Below are 18,781 nucleotides of genomic sequence, written 5' to 3'. Positions count from 1 at the left end.
TTTATGTATTTATTTATTTATTTGTCAGAGAGAGGGAGAGACCACACACAAGCAGGCAGAGTGGCAGGCAGAGTCAGAGAGAGAAGCAGGCTCCCTGCCGAGCAAGGAGCCTCATGCGGAACTTGGTCCCAGGACCCTGGGATCAGGACCTGAGCCGAAGGCAGTGGCTTAACCTACTGAGCCACCCAGGCATCCCTCCTTATTACCTTTTAAGGCCTTTGGCTGTACATCCAAGTGAGAGCTAGAAAAGCTGCATTCTAGGTGCTTTACTGAAAAGACAAAATCCAGATTATTATGTTATAAAAACTGCATTCGGGGAACAGTGTTTGAGTTGAGTAGTTTTTCTAGATAGTCTTAAACTTTCAGCCTCCAATGAGGAGGAAGCAGGCATCTATATTGTATCCCAACAACCTTCACCCAACCCCTCCACACGTCACTGAGTTTGGAATGTGCTTTGGCATGAGAGTAAGCTTATTTTGAGGATCATTATGAGAAACAGTCCATGTTGTTTGGTCTATTTATTCTAATATATTGTCCATTAAATCACATTGTATACTTGTTATCAATAACTTCTAGCTCACTAGAGCTAAGCCAGACTTCACAAAGCACAGTCTCCCACAAGACTGTTCTTATGTTAACACCAGCCACAAGTGGTGGGGGGGATTTCCAGGGCATCTTCTTTTCTGACCAGCTGGCTACAAATTGAGGGGTCCTACTGCCCCACAGCTCTAAGAACTCAGGAAAGCACTGTACTTAGGACTACAGTTTTGTTATAGAAAGAGATACAGATCAGAAGCAACAGGAGAGATACATGGGGGAAGGTCTGGCAAAGTCCTAAGCACAGTTTCCATCATCTCCAGGGATCTCTTGCCCTCCTGGCACATCAGTGTGTGACAGTACAGAGTATTCCCAACTAGGAAAGCTTACCTGAGCTTTAGTAACCAGGGTTTTTACCAAAATTTCATTAAGACTGATTGATTGAGTCATTGACCACAGAGTGGAACTCAACCACCACTTCCCTCTTTCTAAGTAAGGCTGATAGCATGTGGCTCAAAGCCCTGAGCCACTAAGCATGCAGTGGGACTTTCTGGCATAGCAGCCTCCATCCTGAGTTAACTCATTAACATTAGCTGTCAGGTGCTGTCAGAGGGCTCATCCTGAGTAAGACGGACACTCCAGCCGCTCAAGAAATGTCAAGGGTATAAAGGTTACCTCTGAGGAATAAGGGACAAAATCAGCACAAACCCCTGCTGGCTTGGTTTCCCTTTTCTAAGAAAACTGATAGCCAAATTTGGGGCCCACCTTTAGGTATGAATTTGTGCATATGTAGGCGTGTGTTATTTTTATTTTTTAACCTTCAAGTTATGTGCCCATCCTAATTTTTTCTTTCTTTTACTCTCATTTCTATGCCACATTGTTTCATAGCAGCCTGATATAACTATTGGGCTAAGGTGGAAGTATAAATGAAATAATCCCAAAGACCTCAGAGAAAACCCATTGTCCCGAAAGTAGGAAGCAAGAAGACTAGGAGATCCTGCTGCCTTCCTTTGGAGGCTCTGGGCTACCGCTCTGACTTTACTAGGGACAATTTTTGTGTTCTCTGTTGAAGGAGCTCAGCTGGGCTCCTAAACTGAGATTGCCTGACAGGTTCTGCTCTGCTGCTGCCCCCGGGGGGCTAGATTGGGAAGGAACCTTCGGAGTGTGCTGTTTGCTCTCCTAGTCACTCATACAGCCATTCAGCTGGAAAGTCTGTTATGAATCTGAAATGTCAGTATCTAGAGAACATTTTTGGTATCTATAATTAATAACATCAGCCTTAGTTTTACTTCCTGACTGTAACACAAGCTATCTCCATTGGCTATGTCATTCTGAGCATCAGTGTCTTCTTTCCTGTACACAAATACTTAACTGAATTGAGATTTTTCTAAATTGCTTTTTCCTAAATTGGCTGATTTTTGTAACTTTCAGCCTAACTCACATTTTCATTTTCTACCTATATATGTCAATCCCCTCTGACTATTGAGGGCCATCTGCTCTATCTGCTGTTTCATTAATGATTCCTCTGCCTTCAGCTTATGAATAAAGATGAAAGACTCTGCACTGACCCCTTTCCTGCCATTCTTGACATTTTAAACCAATTAGACAAAAATGCAGCTTATTATTATGACTCTTTGCCAAATACATAAGCTGATCTTATATTCTTATAACTGTGGTCTTTATCCAAGCCTATTTTGTAATGAAAATTTTTTCTGATTTCATCAGATAAGTTTGAGAAGTTCAAACATATAACATCTGTGACATTCTCTTCATCCTCCTATTCTGGAAATCCGTGAATAAAATCTAGTATGTCTACCCAGCATGGGATTGGTTTTTTTTTTTTTTTTTTTTTTTTTAGAAAAATAAAACCACAAAGCTGGTAGGCTTTGATTTGCACATCTTTGTGATGCTTGCTGTGGATTATCTGTTAATATTATACTTCTTTGTTTGAAAGTGAGTTAAAGTATATGCTAGAACTAATCATATACCAAGCTTTACAAAAGAAAAAGGAAAGAAAGAGAAAAGAAAAACTGTTTTTTCTTAATTAACCATCTTCTTTCTGCTTATTTCATTTACATAAGACTTCTCTTATTTTAAAATTACCAGGTCTAGGAAGAGCAGAGAATCCAAATAAAGCTAGTCCTTGTTAGACTTGTTAATATGAAAATGAGAAAAGTCTTAAGCAAATAAAATAAACAGAAAGCAGAGGCAGAGCAACAAATGGTTTAAGTAGCTCCCCTTGGAGGAAGGTCTGGAAAGGAGTTTAAAAAGAGTTTGTTGGGGGTTGGGGGAGAGTGTGTGCCATAGACAAAAGGCAGATCTTAATGGAATGAACTTGGGTAAAAATTAAAGGAGTTGTATGAGACCTGCTAGGGCATCTCTGAACCTAGAGTACAAGGGCATTTTGGAATCTTCATCTTTTACTATGGTTGTTGGTTGTGCAGGTGAACTTAGCTGAGAGTCCTCAGTACCCGCCATCACTGTAGGAGAGAGGCTCCAGAACAGAACAGCCTGGTTTTAGTTACTTGCCATTACAGTGACTTCTCTTATTGTCCAGTCTATCCCATGCTGCCTCAAATATACCAAAGTGTAAATTAGGCTCTCCTAAGAAGAATCAATTTACGTTTCTAATGTTTCCACTTAAGTTTTGCAATTCAGGGTCAGTTGATAAAATTTATATTTGGCCAAAGAAAACCTTAAATGGCTTAGTATCCCTCTGGTTTAGACTCACAAATCTTTTGTGTTTGTGCTGAGCTAAAACCAAGGAGATACGAAGTTGAGTGAGATTTTTCTTTAGCCAAATTGGGTTATATCATCACAAGCTTGAGAAGTACGAGCCAGAATGGTGACTTTTAATGAGCACTGAGTCTTGTGGACTGAAAACAGGAATAGGCAGAGAAAGTACATGTTCGGCCTCGGCCTTACTGTACCAGTAGTGATAGGGTTCTTTATCAAAAGCTTTATTAGGGTTTTTGTTTTTCCTGCTAACAAAGTTGTTGATACAGAGCTCAGAAATGTGTTTTCTTTTTTTTTCTTTTTTCCTTTTTTTTTCTTTTTTAGTCAAACCAGGCATGTTTATAAAAGTTCAGTTTCCTTTAACAATACCTCTTTTATTTGACTTCTATCCATTTCAGTTTTGCTGCAAGGTTCACTTAAACTCAAAAAGCAATAATTGAGATGGTCTGATACATCTACCTTAGCTCTTTTATTTCTCTAGCTTTTATCTATCCACTTGCTACCAGCACATAAATTTAAAGAGTTTCTTTTATATTTGCTGTATGCCTAAACTGTTGAGCAAGGTCTGTTTATTCTGCATGTCGGAACTCCAATATATCCCAATGCTGTAACCTCTGGAATCTCCATTCAGCTTCACAGCCCCTGGAAATTCTTCCGTCAGGACTTACAGAGTCCTACTTTGTACATCTTGAGCTCCCTCTCTCCAGCCTTCTTCTCTCTAGTATCTTGTCCCACAGAGTGCACTCGCTTTAGTGTCCTGAACTCCATTCTTTTTTTTTCCCCTCCATCCAGTGAGTAGCTACACCTCACTTGGGTTTCACTTCCCTATATTGCAGTTTAGAAAATACCACCCAGCAAAAAACTGGCAGTGTATTATTTTCTTCTTTCATGGATCGCAGCCCTGCACTGTCCATTATCCAGTATCTGAAAACAGATAAAATAGATGAAGCAAGTTATTTCATAGTAGTTTACAGGGGAAGGGTAAGTGTGATATTCATTGTTCCATCACGGATGGAACCAGTTCATGGAATTGATTTTTATCATGGTAACTTCTTAATTTTTTTTCTTTAAATGGATTAGTATTTCTAGATGTTTGGTGATACATTTCCAGAAATGCCATATGGAATTTATTAAGCTTCTAGATATTAGCTCATTTTTATGTTATTCTGTAAGTATTCATAGAATCACCAATAAACTTTATAAAGTTCCTATTTTGAGCTCCATGTTATAAGAGAAGCTGTATGCCATTCTAAGAACAGCATAAAGACTTAATTTTTCCCCCTAAAAATCTAATTTTTAATCAGAGACAAGAGATTACAATTTACAACAACTCATGTTTAGCCCTTTAAAAAGTTTTTTGAGATGTATTCTGCATCATGAATTACCACAATTTATAATTCTCAACATTTATATATTCTTCACAGGCTATATACTCTAAGACTTAATTCTTACTCCAAAGAATTTTCATATCCCTTCAGAAGACAAGGCAGGCAAACAGTTAACAAAGAGATGATGGTAATAAACAGTGGAAATTGACATTGGCTGGTTAACAATAATATCCAACATTTAATGACCCATGCACAATTTGAACCCTGTACATAAATTATCTGATTTAATCCTATAAACAATTCTCTGAGATAATATTTCCATTTTCATCTTAAAAATGAGAAAACTGATGATTGAAAAAGTTAAATACTGAATACCCAGAGTGCCAGAGTTCAAATCCAAGTCTACTCAGTGTTTCAGAGCCAGAGCTTGTAACTCTCTCATACAGCAGTCTGGAAATGGAAATCATGATAGAAATGGGAATCTTAAGTTACAGGTTAAGATTCATAACAGGCAAAAATCAAAGAGAAATAAAATGACCTCAAGGAAAGATGGTGTGTAGAACCACCCTGATTGGAGCAAATGTTACCAAAGCATATTTAAAATTATTGAGTTGGGGGCGGCTGGGTGACTCATTCGGTTAAGCTTCTGCCTTGGGCTCAGGTTGTGATCCCGGGTTCCTGGGATCAAGTTCCTCATTGGGCTCCCTGCACCATGGGAAGCCTCCTTCTCCCTCTGCTTCTCTCTGTCTCTCATGAATAAATAAATAAAATATTTTTAAAAAATTATTTGAGTTGAAGAATAACAAGATAATAGCGTAGGAAAACCATGTTTAAGAGTTTGCCTCAGAACAAAAAGAAGGATGGATGTGATGGAAAAAGGATTGAGATCCTGGAGACCCTCTAGGAGACTTAATTATTGTAATCCCATGACTGATCAAAAACCGGACTCAGGGCGATGGCATTGGGAATGGTGGAGAAAAGTAATATAAAAGATAATTCAAGTGAAAAATTTGTCAGAACTTGATTGCAGACTAAACTGAGAGGTACAAAAAGGAGCAAATCAAAAACCCTACCATATTTTTGTTTGGGAAAGAGGGTGAGGATGGGAGTTAACTAATAAGAACAGGAGTAAAGCCAGGGTAGGGAAGGATGATGAGACCCAGGTGACTCTGAGTTTCCTGCAAAGCTATCCAAATGGAGTGTTCTGTCAGCATTTAACAGTATAGACTTCGATTTTTGATACAAGGACAGAAATGTGGAGAAATTTGAAATATTGTCGATATTCATATATTCCCTTTGTGCTTCTTCCCCAGATTCCTCCCATTCAGACTATAACATTTTTCATTAGCTAACTGTACATTTATTAAAGATAATATCAGGGATGGCTTGGTGGCTCAGTTGGTTAAGATCTGCCTTCAGCTCAGATCATGATCCCAGGGTCTTGGGTTTGAGCCCCACTTTGGGCTCTCTGTTCAGCAGAGAGCTGCTTCTCCCTCTCCCTCTGCCCGCCTTTCCCCCTGCTTGTGCTACCTCTCACCCTCTTACTTTCTGTCAAATAAATAAATAAAATCTTAAAAAATAATAATAATAGTAATATGAAATATCTGTTTCTAATTTACAGAAAGAAATTCTGGAACAACAGCAGCAAGAAAGAAATGATAACCATTTTCATGGTATTTGTATGTTTTGCAATGAGGAATTTTTCGGGAACAGGTTTGCCCTCATCCATGTCTTTAAATATTATTGTTTTTCATCTGAAAACACATCAAAACATTCGTAATGGTTATATAAATTAAGTTCTGTGGATTAGCTCAGGACTTTTTTATATATCAGCTGTAATTTTTTTTTACTATGCTTAACATTAAAGATGGACTGTAGTTGCTCTAAGCAGAATAAAGGAATAATTTTTTCATTTTTTTTCTTTTATTTTTTTCCAAGTATTTATTGAATTTCCAGTTAGTTAACTTACAGTGTATTATTAGTTTCGGGTGTAGAATTTAGTGATTTATCATTTACATACAACACTCCAATACCCAGTGCTCATCACTACAAGTACCCTCCTTAATCCCTGTCACCTGTTTAACCCATCCCCCCATCTCCTCTCCAGTAACATCAGTGTGTTCTGTGTAGTTAGGAATCTGTTTCTTGGTTTGCCTCTTTTTTTCTTAAATGCCAAAAATAAATTTGTGTTTAATGTTGTAGGACTTTTTCAGTTGGCTGACAGGCAAAACCATGTACAACAAACTACTATAGACACACCCTTCTATAGCGTTAATGCTAAACCTTTAGCAGTTTTTGATGTTTCACTTTTGAATATTAAAACTAATAAAGATCTAAAAAAACAAAACAAAACTGGGGTATTGATAATTCTTTACTACTCCCAACTGGGTTCAAAACCAGCTGGCATATTATAATTCAATTCTAAGCTAATTGCCCACGGTTAGCGTAAGACTCTGCAGGTTAAGCAGCATCATGCCCAGCAAGACTGCCTCCATTTTAGTTACCAGCCACAAGTTCAGTTGACCAACTGGCCAGAAATTCAAAGATCCTCACCCGTAATTTGCATGGTTAGTAATTTACAGAATGACTCACAAAACTCTGGAAAGTGAGTATACTTAGGACTGTAGTTTTGTTATAAAGGAGCAGCCAAGTGAAGAGATACGTAGGGCAAGTTTCGGGAGGTTCCTGAACTCAGAGCTTCTGTTCGAAAGAATCAGGACATACCACTCACCCAGCACATCAGAGTATTCACCAACCAGGAATCTTCACTGAGCTTTGATGTCCAAAATTTTTAATAAGCCTTCATCATATGAGCATTGTTTCAGTCATTGAACTTAATCTCCAGATCACTCCCATCTCTGGAGGCTCAAAAGCACCACCTTGTAATCACATGGTTAGTCTTTTCCTTGACCAGCTCCCATTATGAAGCTACCTAACGGTCTTGGGTTGAGTGGCCTTGTCAGCAGAACAGCGATAATCCTATCAAGGAGAAATTCCAAGGGTTTTAGAAGCTCCGTGCCAGGAACTAAAGACAAAGAGATATATTTCTCATTATATAGCATTTGGTGTTTACAAATGTACATGACTTAAATACAGGTCATGAAGTTGTAACCTCTAGGAACTGGGAATGGTTTTAGTGGCAACATAAGAGTGGACAATCAGAAAAATACCATTTTCTGCCCGCTTCAAAGAAGGCAGTCTACAGTATTAACAAAAAAGCCTAGCACAGTAACTGACATTATTACTTAAAAAACATTGAGGAGAAGGTACTAATTTGAATTTAGAAAATGGTTTGGTTGCAGCGCTGATGTTTAAAATACCACTAATGAAGATTTGATTCTTCTCTAGGGCAGTTGGCATAGAGAAAAATTTGCGCCAAAAGGCGCTATGAAGTACTCTATGAAATACTAGTTTTATTCATAGTTATCGGTAATAGCTAAGTGGTTAGCCAAAAGAGTGTGTTAACTATGAGATTAATAAATGGGACTCCTACATAGTTAAAAAAATCAGCAAACATTTTTAGGGTTGGCTGCTTTATTTTATTTTCTAAAGGAAAAAAATGATAACCCTAAAAAAATAGTAATTTGGGGGCACCATAAGTATCTAAATAAGCTAGATAAACTGTATTGTGTGTCACTGTGCATAGTCTATTAATGGTTTGTGTACTAATGAGATCCCCAAAACTGTCACCTTCATTTTATGAACTAATGTTGTGATAACGAGAGTGCCTTGCTGGCTCAGCCCGAGGAGGATGGGACTCTTGATCTTGGGGTCCTGAGTTCAAGCCTCATGTTAGATGTAGCAATTACTTAAATAAATAAATAAACTTAAAAAAATAAAATAAAATAAATAAAAATAAAGTTGTTTATTTTAAATAAAAATAAAAATAAAGTTATGCTAAAGACCCAGTAGGATAATATATTTTACACATAGGCATTTTTGCTATGTAAAACTTAGAAAAATTAAAATTTTCCTTTTCAGCATAAACTAATCAACAGACTGGTCATGGTGTATTCAGGTTATGGTAACCCTTACATATTCTTAGATGTGTTTACTGTGAATTCCAGGTCTGTGTCTGATAGTGGGCTGACTAAATGTCTGTGATCCCAGGATGTACATAGCAGGACGTATTTCCCTTTTGCAGTTGTCTCTTCCTCCTTCCCATGATGAATTGGAAAAGTAGGCAAACCACAGTTTAATAGTTTAAAGGACAGAAACCCAATTCATCTATAGAGTATATACCTGTCCACTGGCAGATAATGGAACTTTAACTCACTTTAAAGAACTATTGTGATTATATGTGTACTTAAGTACTTTATAACATATGGCTCTTTCATAGCCCAAATTTTATATTTTAGTGTTTAACCTTTGCATGTACTTCTGATTAGTGTTGTCATTATAAAATTGATATTCCTAACCTGATTTGTTTCTAGATGATTTGTAAATAATATAAATTGCTCAAATTTCTTCTTAGATCTGTTCTTTTGAACCACATGGCCAGAGAACATGCTTTCAACATTGGATTGCCAGACAACATTGTAAACTGCAATGAATTTCTATGCACATTACAGAAAAAGCTGGACAAGTAAGTATTTTTTTTTTCATGAAACATAACCTGAAGCTATTTTAATTTTGGACTCTTGGCAATTTTTTTTATTGTTTGTTGTGAATTTTTTATGATTAATTAATAGAAGTGATTAATAAAATGGAATTTTCTCATTTCTCCTGTTGGAGGCATTCACGTTTTGCATGACAGCCTTCTTTTCTCTAATCATACTGTCTTTTACTGTTTGTTTTTTTTTTAAAGTATCATAAATACCAAACAATGTACATACCATGTAACATTTGCTATATAGGGTATGAAGCGTATACTCTCCATCTAGCCTAAGACAAAGAACAGGGATTCCTGGGTGGCTTTGTCAGTTAAGCATCCCAAATCTTGATTTTGGCTCAGGTCATGGTCTCAGGGTCAAGTCTGCTTGAAATTCTATCTCCCTCCGCCCCTCCCGCTCCCCCGTGCATGCACATGGGTGTGCACACATGTCCTCTCCCTCTTCTCTCTCTCAATAAATCTTCTTTTAAAAAAAGAAATAAAACATTATTAATCGCCTTGAATTTTCATATGTGCCCTTCCTCATTAGTATCTCCACATTTCTTAATTTTGTATTGGTAATTCATTTGTTTTTCAGTATAATTTTTCACATATGTAGTAAATATATTGTCAAAATGTTCTGTTATTCAGCTTTATGTGAGACAAACTCTGTCCATTCTTTTACCTTTTAGTACTTACATTTATATATCATAACACTCCACTTTTTCTAAGTTCATATTCTGGTGACTGTGGGTATCTAGTGAGTATCTAGAGCTTAGCTTGTAAAATAAGGAAGGAAATTCTCTAGGTCACTAAAATGGCTTTCAGAAATTGATCAACATTTCTCTCTAGGAGAGGACCCAATATTTTTTCTCTCAAAACCTAGTTTTGGGGGTTTTTTTCTTCGTTTTTAAAATTTTTATTTATTGAATTTTAGAGAGAGAGCTTAAGCAGGGGGAGGAACAGAAGGCGAGGGAGAGAGAGAAAATCAAGCAGACTCCCAGACTCCCCACTAAATGTGGAGCCCAACACAGGGCTTGATCGCATGACCAATATCATGACCCAAGTGAAAATCAGTGGTCAGACACCCAATCAACTGAGCTACCGAGGTACCCCTGTATTTTTTTTTCCCAAATGAAATCTCAGCACACAACATTCAGAGCAATGACATTAAGAAAGAAATATTAAAAGTTCCGAGTTCAAATTCTGATATCAACACTACATTAAAACAAGTCCTTTCACTCTTACTAAATGATCCTTCATTTATAAAATAATAACAGATGTGCTTTCTAGCAAGATTAGCATGATCTTTTTTTAATGCCATAAATTATTTGCTGTAAAATAATACAGTTATTTCTCTGGCACAAGAAATGGTTCAAAGGGTGTTTAGTAGTGATGGGAAAAGAATTCGAAATTGAAACAACTGATTTCACTCATTTGAGAGTTTTCATGTAAAAGGGAGCTTAGACATAATTTGTGTGACTCCAAAAAATAAAACTCTAATGACTGATGGGGAAGTTACAGGCAGTATCCACTGTCAGACTTGGGTTGAGAAAGACGGTTAGCTAGAAAATGAATGTCAATAGAGAAGGCAAGTAACTTGACCAAGTGTCACAGCTAGTGTGTACTGGAACTGGGCATTAATCTCTGCAAATCAGCTCAGAGAATATGCCAAATCATAGACTAATTTGTTGTACTCAATGGAGGCAACCAATGCTAGTTATCATTGTAATTATTTGAAGAACATAACTACATTTTCATTTTTAGAAGAGAAAATTTGATTAGAAGACACCAAAGTAACTTGGGTATTAGCTATCTTTGTCACAGTTTGACTGCATAGCCAAGTTGGCCAGTGTAGCCAACCACAAAATAAACCAAGCCTGAATCCCACAAAGCTGAATGGATGAAGTAAAAGAGGTTCTGACAGGGGTGTCATATCCCATTTGAAGATTCTGTGACCTAAAATGAATAATCATAAGACTTAAAAATAAAGGACTTTCGCAGCAGCTCTCCAGGAGACTTGTGTAATCTGTCAGTGTTTGTGTATTTTTTTTTTTTTTTTTTTAGCTTGCAGTGCTTGTACTGTGAGAAGACCTTCAGGGACAAAAATACACTTAAAGATCATATGAGGAAAAAACAGCATCGGAGGATTAATCCTAAGAACAGAGAATATGACCGATTTTATGTCATCAATTATTTGGTAAGGCTTTCTCTTCATAATTTAAAATTTGATTGCATTTCCACAAACAAAAATCTTTCTAAGAGCTGTCTAATATTTAAACAAGCAATTAGTATAAAGGTCAAAATGTAATCGAGGGACACTTCCAAGCAGTGATTAGCTTCATAGTGTTTAGTTTACAAAGCATAATTTGATTCAGTTTGTCTTTGATTTACCAGATGTTTATACAGTAGAAATGTCATGTCTCTAGAATTCACAGTGATCTGGACCAAAAAAAAAAAAAAAAAAGTAATAATAAACAAAGAATTTGAGTATCTACATACTCTCACTTATTTGTTACAGTATTTATTACCTTGAGACCAGAGACTTCTGTATTCTACTCAAGAAACATCTTTTGGCCTCTGGATGTGGTAGGTGTCTCATGCTAGATAACTCTTTAAAAACAGCCTCTTCGTGGGGCGCCTGGGTGGCTCAGTGGGTTAAGCCGCTGCCTTCGGCTCAGGTCATGATCTCAGGGTCCTGGGATCGAGTCCCGCATCGGGCTCTCTGCTCAGCAGGGAGCCTGCTTCCCTCTCTCTCTCTCTCTCTCTCTGCCTGCCTCTCCATCTACTTGTGATCTCTCTCTGTCAAATAAATAAATAAAATCTTAAAAAAACAAACAAACAAACAAACAAACAAAAAAAACAGCCTCTTCGTAAGGGTGCCTGGGTGGCTCAGTTTGTTGGGTGTTCAACTCTTGATTTCCGCTCAGGTCATGATCTCAGGGTTGTGAAAGCAAGCCCCAAGTCAGGCTCACACACTGGGCATGGAGCCTCACTAAGATTTTCTCTTAATGAGAGGAAAAAAAAATCTCTTCACTCTTCCCTCTCCACCCATTAAAAGAAATCTTCCTTTTCCCACAAAAAAACAAACTTACCATCCTCCTTGGCCAGCTTATCTTTGATGGAGGTTTTAGAGAAACCAAGTCATTTCACTAGGCAAGAGGACTTTAATTTATTCGGCTAATAGAATGTGATAATGGTGTTACCATGTGAAGGATTTTAAATACATTGAAAGTTTTCCTTCCTAGAAACCTCAATACCATTTCATGAGCTTTTTTTGGTTAAGAGAAGGTATTCGGTAGGAGGCATGTGTCACTAGGGGGTGCATTTAGAAATGGAAGAGGGGATTTTGACTGACACAGTGACTGGCAGTGCTACTGGCCCTGCCCTATTCTGCTGCATTTGGGGGTGTACATAACAAATGAAATAATCCACTGGTATAAAGAAAAGGGTTACATAATTCTCCACTTGAATTAGGAGAAAGAGAGTTGTTTCTGACACTTTTCTTAAGCAATGGCAATTATTTTTTTCCTCTCATTAGGAATGAGTTAGAAATCAAACTCATGGCCACAGAAGGCATAATTGCTTATAATCAATCATTTTATCAATTGGACAGAAACAAGCATCTCCTGAAATATGTTGGAAAGGTCTGCTGTAGGGTGGAATTTTTGTCTGTTCTAGCTAATCCTTGTACTGTTAAAATAAAATTCCCCTTGAGAAGCAAGTTTGACATGTGTTTGAAGATTGGCTCTGAGAAGTTGCCATGATCTGCTGCAAATGTTTTATAACTAGCTAAAGGCAAAGGCTGCCTTTGAGTCCTTCAATCTTCTCTTGAAATCACTCAATCATTAATTCCTAGAACAAACACTGCTTCAGGGCCCAGCCCAATCCAACGGTGAGTGGACCTCAGTGTTAGCTTTAAGAAATATCAGCTACTACGGAAAGCCACGGAAGCGATTTAGTAGTACTTCCTTCTGGGCATCTTTTAAAATAATATTTGAGAGTTTAGGACTAGCAGAACATTACATATATATAGCTGGAGGTATTTACCTTTTAGAGGAGACTTCAAAGACACTGTTCACTCAAATTCTGCTGGCACTTTCAGAAAAGTATGATGCTCTATTCTCTGGGCATCGAATAGTATGTCTTTCAAAACTGAAATTATTTGCAAGGACCAGCTGTCTCTAGATGAACAGGCTAGATAATACTGCCCACTGAGTGTCCAGATATGATGTGGCATGAATCATAGCTTAAGAAGGGTGTTTCAAGAGAATATAAAGACTTTAATAGTATATAAAATGAAAATTAAATCATTTTAGGAGACTATTAATATAAGCAATTTTTTCTTTTAACTAGCAACATTTGACTACTTGCTGTATGCCTGGCACTATCTTAAATATGTATATTATGTCATTTACTCTTAACCATATTCATGTGTCACAGATTTTATCATTATCCCCATTTTTATAGGTTTGGAGACTAAGCATGGATCTTTTCCCAGAGTCACATTAGTTAGAACAGGATTCTTAACCTCTCTGTATCAGTTTCCTTCAATTTTTCCTCAGTTAGAACAGGATTCTTAACCTCTCTGTATCAGTTTCCTTCAATTTTTCCTCAGTTGAAATGAGGTACCTGTCTCTTACTTTTTTGGTTTGGTTTTGGTCAAGTAATAGTGATGAATTCGTAATGATCTCTTCACCACCTTCTGCCTGTTCTCTTTTGTACTAAACTAGAAAGTGAGTCTGGGTCAAAGTAAAGCTGACTCTAATAAGCTCATCAAGGGCTCTGACCCACAATCTTAGCCTTCTTAGCCCTGTATGCTTTCCCACTGAAGTAAATAGCCCACAAGAAGAAGAATGATTTAAAAAACAAAGCCTAAAATGTGTTACGATTAGCCTTAGCATTTTGGAAATTAAATAAACTTACCTTAGAAAAAGATTGAAGAGGGGCGCTTAGGTGGGTCAGCCGTTGGGCGTCTGCCTTTGGCTCAGGTCATGATCCCGAGGTCCTGAGATAGAGCCCTACATCGGGCTCCCTGCTCAGCGGGAAGCCTGCTTCTCCCTCTCCCTCTCCCCCTGCTTGTGTTCTCTCTCTCTCTCTGTCAAGTAAATAAATAAAATCCTTTTTAAAAAAGAAAAGCAGGGGCGCCTGGGTGGCTCAGTGGTTAAAGCCTCTGCCTTCGGCTCATGTCATGATCCCAGGGTCCTGGGATCGAGCCTCATGTCGGGCTCTCTGCTCAGCAGGGAGCCTGCCTCCTCCTCCTCTCTCTCTCTGCCTGCCTCTCTGCCTACTTGTGATCTGTCTGTCAAATAAATAAAAAAAATCTTAAAAAAAAATAAGAAATAAGAAAAAAAAAATAAAAAAGAAAAGCATTGAAGAAGCTAATAAAGTCTCTAAAGATGTAGAAGTGTCCTAACATAGAGAAGGATTTACCAGAACTATCAACCTTAACACTGTCCTGAGTATTGTTGTTGATAAAAGGTATAATATATAGAATGAGTATATAAAATACTGTTCCAAATACTAAGTACTGTGTAATTAGAGAAAAATGAGGGTCAGAGATTGCTCAGCATCATTTGTTTCCTTTTAGACCCCATTAATGAAAATACTTAATATTTCACAAAAATAATATGAAGAATAAATTCTTCTAAAAGTTTACTTAAGCAGTGAATAGTGACATTGCTTCAGTTTTAAAAAGGTGGGGAAAAAAATGCTGCCCAGATACTCACTGTGTATTCCTCTGAGGGACAAGGCTGACATGAGTGATGAATGTGGAGCCAAAGAGTGAAGAACTGTTGTATTAGCCCTCAGGGTCTACACATCCATTTCTCACATCCTCTTCCCTCCAAGAAGCACTTCCATTGGCTTCATACATTCTACACACATTTGCGTGCCTTCCAGTACAAGACATTGGTGGAACAGGAAAAAAAAATATTACAAGGTGGTTGATTTAAGTTAAGGTGGTTGATTTAAGTTACTACTCAGAGAGTTTAGAGGCCAAATGAGAGACAGACGCTTAAGCACATAATTTCAGCACCTCGGGATGGGGTATACAAAGTTAATGCTTGAACCTCTCCTGTAGCAGATAAGTGCCAACAGATTTCCTCTCCTCTACTCGGAGCAGAATCTCCACTCAGCAGTGATGGCAGCATCCAGGATATTCCTGGGCTCTAATAGTCATCTAAGGTGGGCGACCTTAGGCACAGAGGTGGTTTTTGGCTCTCCTCTGAGCTCAGCAAATTGACAGATTCCTTTTTTTTCCTTAGGTGAGATAATTTCCATACTTAATAATTCATATCAGTTTTTTAATAAAAAAAGACTTGCAAATTCATAAAAAGTCACTCTGCATAGACTAGATTACCTACTATGGGTTCTCTCTGTTTCCTCACAAACAAAAGTGTTCAGTGAATAGTGGAGATGGTCAAGGGGACAATTTCCCAGGCAGTTTCACATTCAGATGCCCCTGCCATCATCACTGAGCCGTCAGCTACCTAGTCCTAAGGCATTCATGTTTCAAGCCCCAAGTTTTCCTAAAGGAAATTATTTTTGCAGTGGTTTTATCATTTTTTATTTGTATTTTTTTATTATTGAAGATATACAAAACCTGTTTTAACAAAAGTTGGCTCTTAGCCTATTTTTATAGTTTTAGTATAGTTCTTTCTAATGAAATTATTTACATTTAGAACACTTATCTCTTTTTTTTTTTTTTTTTAAGATTTTATTTATCTGAGAGAGAGGAGAGCACAGGTGGGGGAGATGTGGTGCAGGGAATAGCAGAGGAAGAGGAAGAAGCAGGCTTGACACAGGGCTCCCTCCCAGGACCCTGGGATCATGACCTGAGCTGAAGGCAGACACTTAACCAACCAAGCGCCATCCAAGTGCCCCCCCCCATGTAAAACACTTCTTGACTAACTAGAATTTAAATAAAAACTTGAAAAAATAAAAAATAAAACATTTCTTTTTCTCTGTTTATAATGGGTTTTTCATGTAAGTACATATAAGTATGTGTGTTGGAGCAGTGGGGATGCTGGGTAAAGGAGATTTCTTTTTTTTGTTTTGTTTTTCTTGCCCACCCTCTCATTGATCATAAACCATCTGATATAAGGGTTTGAGGGGGTGTGCTGAACATCTTTACTGATATGCCTTCCAAACTTTGTTTTTCTTGAAATCTTTGCTTTCCGAACATGATTCATTAGCAAGCACAGCATCTTAATTAGAGAGTCTGTGCCTTTTTTTTTGGGGGGGGGGGTCTTATTCCTATAATAAATCATATATATTTGACTACACGAGGCGGAACATTCTAGGAAAGTCTGGGCCAGTGTCACATGCAAACCACTTGTTTCTTAATACACTAATGAACACCAAGTTCCATTTTCCTCTCAAGTGGTAAATGGTTAGCGCTGTTGCCTAGGAAAATCCCTCCATGTTATACTGAATACTCAGAAAGTTGCAAAATAATTCTTTGGGTTTGGAAGTTTGACACTAAAAGACATTTTATGTCTCTTTGGCCAAAACATTTATTGGTAAGCAACATTTGTCCCTATCATTGAAAATGGTAATACCACAGATGGCCCTTCTTTGAATAATATCCTGTAGCAATGACCTTTAAGTACAAGTCTAGAGAGACCAAGTAATCCATGAAAGATTTAATTTCATCACCAAAAATTCCAACTAACAGAGATCCTGTTGGCAGTGTTGAAGCCATTCCTGATGTCCATAATGAGGTTCAGACACTTCATGACACTCTGGGAAGTACATTATAGAGTCCAAATTACTATCTCTAATGACATTATGGTAAATCTCTGCGTGTCTGAATTTATGCATCATTTAGCTGATAATGACAGCCTCAACACCTCTCATTAAGTTGACGAATGATAGATTTTCTTTTTCCCCTAAATCATAATGGACCTTGTAGTTCTTTGTTTTTCGTTAAATGAATACCTTTTTTGAGAAAAGAAAAAAAGTTCAAAACTGAGAGTGAATTTTAGTTACTTTTTTCCAAAAGAGGAATATCAAGCAAGAACGTCTGTATTTTTAACAGCTCAGGTTGGGCTTGACTGTAACCATAGTTTAGCTGCTTGGAAAGGTACCCATTATTGTTCTACATCCTTCTTTAGTGCACTGTCTGCTTTTGCATGGCACAGTGGGGAAATTGGATGGAGAAAGAAGAAAAAATAAGGAGGAGAAATAAATAATTCAGGAATAGAAAAGATAAATGGTTAGGCCGAAAGAAATCATTCCTGCTCATTACTCCATAAAGTTTTGCTGAAACTATGACTAAGTTTGCCAGACCTAGCCCTACATGGTTGCAACTTCTCCAGATAAAAGATAAAGTGTTGAAGTAGATATTTGAGTACTTACTATTGCCTATTGCCGTGTACTATTTATATAGAGGGATAACTAGTTTTATTGCACTTCGCTTATTGTGCTTCATGGATTTTTACAAATTGAAGGATTATGGCAGTCCTGAAGGATTGAGCAACTCTATCTGTGCCATTTTTTCAACAGCATTCATTCACATCATGTCTCTGAGTCACCTTTTGGTAATTCTCACAATAATTAAGGTATATAGTGTTTTTCTAGACGTAATGCACACATTATGCACACATAATACACTGCAATATAATGTAAACATAACTTTTATGTGCACTGGGAAACCAAAACATTCATTCAACTTGCCTTACAGGGGTAGTCTGGAACCAAACCTGCAATATCTCTGAGGTTTGCCTGTATGTGTACTAATTTATTAGTCACCTTATAAAAACCTTTTGAGGTAGGATCTAAATTGGTATTGAATTTTTAGACCTTTTCAGTTACAATTCAGTTTTTGAAGTATTTTCTAGTACTTACCATATATGCCTGGCTCTAGAAATAGAACAATGAACAAAGTCCATGTCCTCGTGGACATTCTGGTGGAGAAAACGAATACCAAATGAGAAAACATACAGAAACACAGAACTGATTTCAGGAAGTGATTGATGTTTAAAAAAAAATAATAAAACATCAGGGCACCTGGGTGGCTCAGTGGATTAAAGCCTCTGCCCTCAGCTCAGGTCACGATTCCAGGGTCCTGAGATCGAGCCCATCAGGCTCTCTGCTCAGCGGGAGCCCGCTTTCCCCTCCCTCTCTCTGCCTACTTGTCATCTCTGTCTGTCAAATAAATAAATAAAATCTTTTTTAAAAAATAAAATAATAAAACATCATAGGGGAATAAAAAGTAACTGGGAGAAGGGTTGTTTTTTTAGACAGAGGAGTCAGAAGAGGCGGCAATATTTAAGCAGATGCCCCCACGACTGAGCCACACGGTTACGCGGGAGAGCAATGTTCAGGCAGACAACGCAACATGTCCAGAAGTAGCCAGTGGAGGTGAGCTTGTTGCTTTCAAGGGATAGTGAAGACACTGATCTATCTGGAGCAAATTGAGCCAGAGGAAAAGGCATGGGGCATAGTAACGAAGAAGGAGCCAGGGCAGAACACGCAGATCTTTCACACCATGATAAGTCCTCTGAATTTTGTTCTAAGTGTGGTAAAAAGCCATAGGAGGGTTTATACAAACAAGGAAGTGTCCTTTAGAAAGATCACTGTGGCT

General features: G+C 37.6%; 1 protein-coding gene across 2 annotated transcripts in view; it reads left to right on the top strand.

The window, feature by feature from the left end:
- The window catches only part of LOC111151960 (zinc finger protein 277), a 104,579-nt gene that overhangs the window by 77,757 nt on the left and 8,041 nt on the right, over positions 1-18,781 (top strand). For both annotated transcript variants that reach the window (XM_022510206.1, XM_022510207.1), the window contains exons 5-7: positions 6,223-6,314; positions 9,076-9,186; positions 11,260-11,392. In XM_022510206.1, the coding sequence (XP_022365914.1) occupies positions 6,223-6,314; positions 9,076-9,186; positions 11,260-11,392 (336 nt within the window). The remainder of the gene's footprint in view (positions 1-6,222; positions 6,315-9,075; positions 9,187-11,259; positions 11,393-18,781) is intronic.

This window comes from Enhydra lutris, unplaced genomic scaffold (assembly GCF_002288905.1).
Source record: "Enhydra lutris kenyoni isolate GAN:26980312 unplaced genomic scaffold, ASM228890v2 scaffoldscaffold27, whole genome shotgun sequence".
In the NCBI taxonomy this organism is placed as follows: domain Eukaryota; kingdom Metazoa; phylum Chordata; class Mammalia; order Carnivora; family Mustelidae; genus Enhydra; species Enhydra lutris.
Note: the sequence above shows the minus strand (reverse complement) of the source record. Positions and strands in the feature narration are given on the sequence as shown.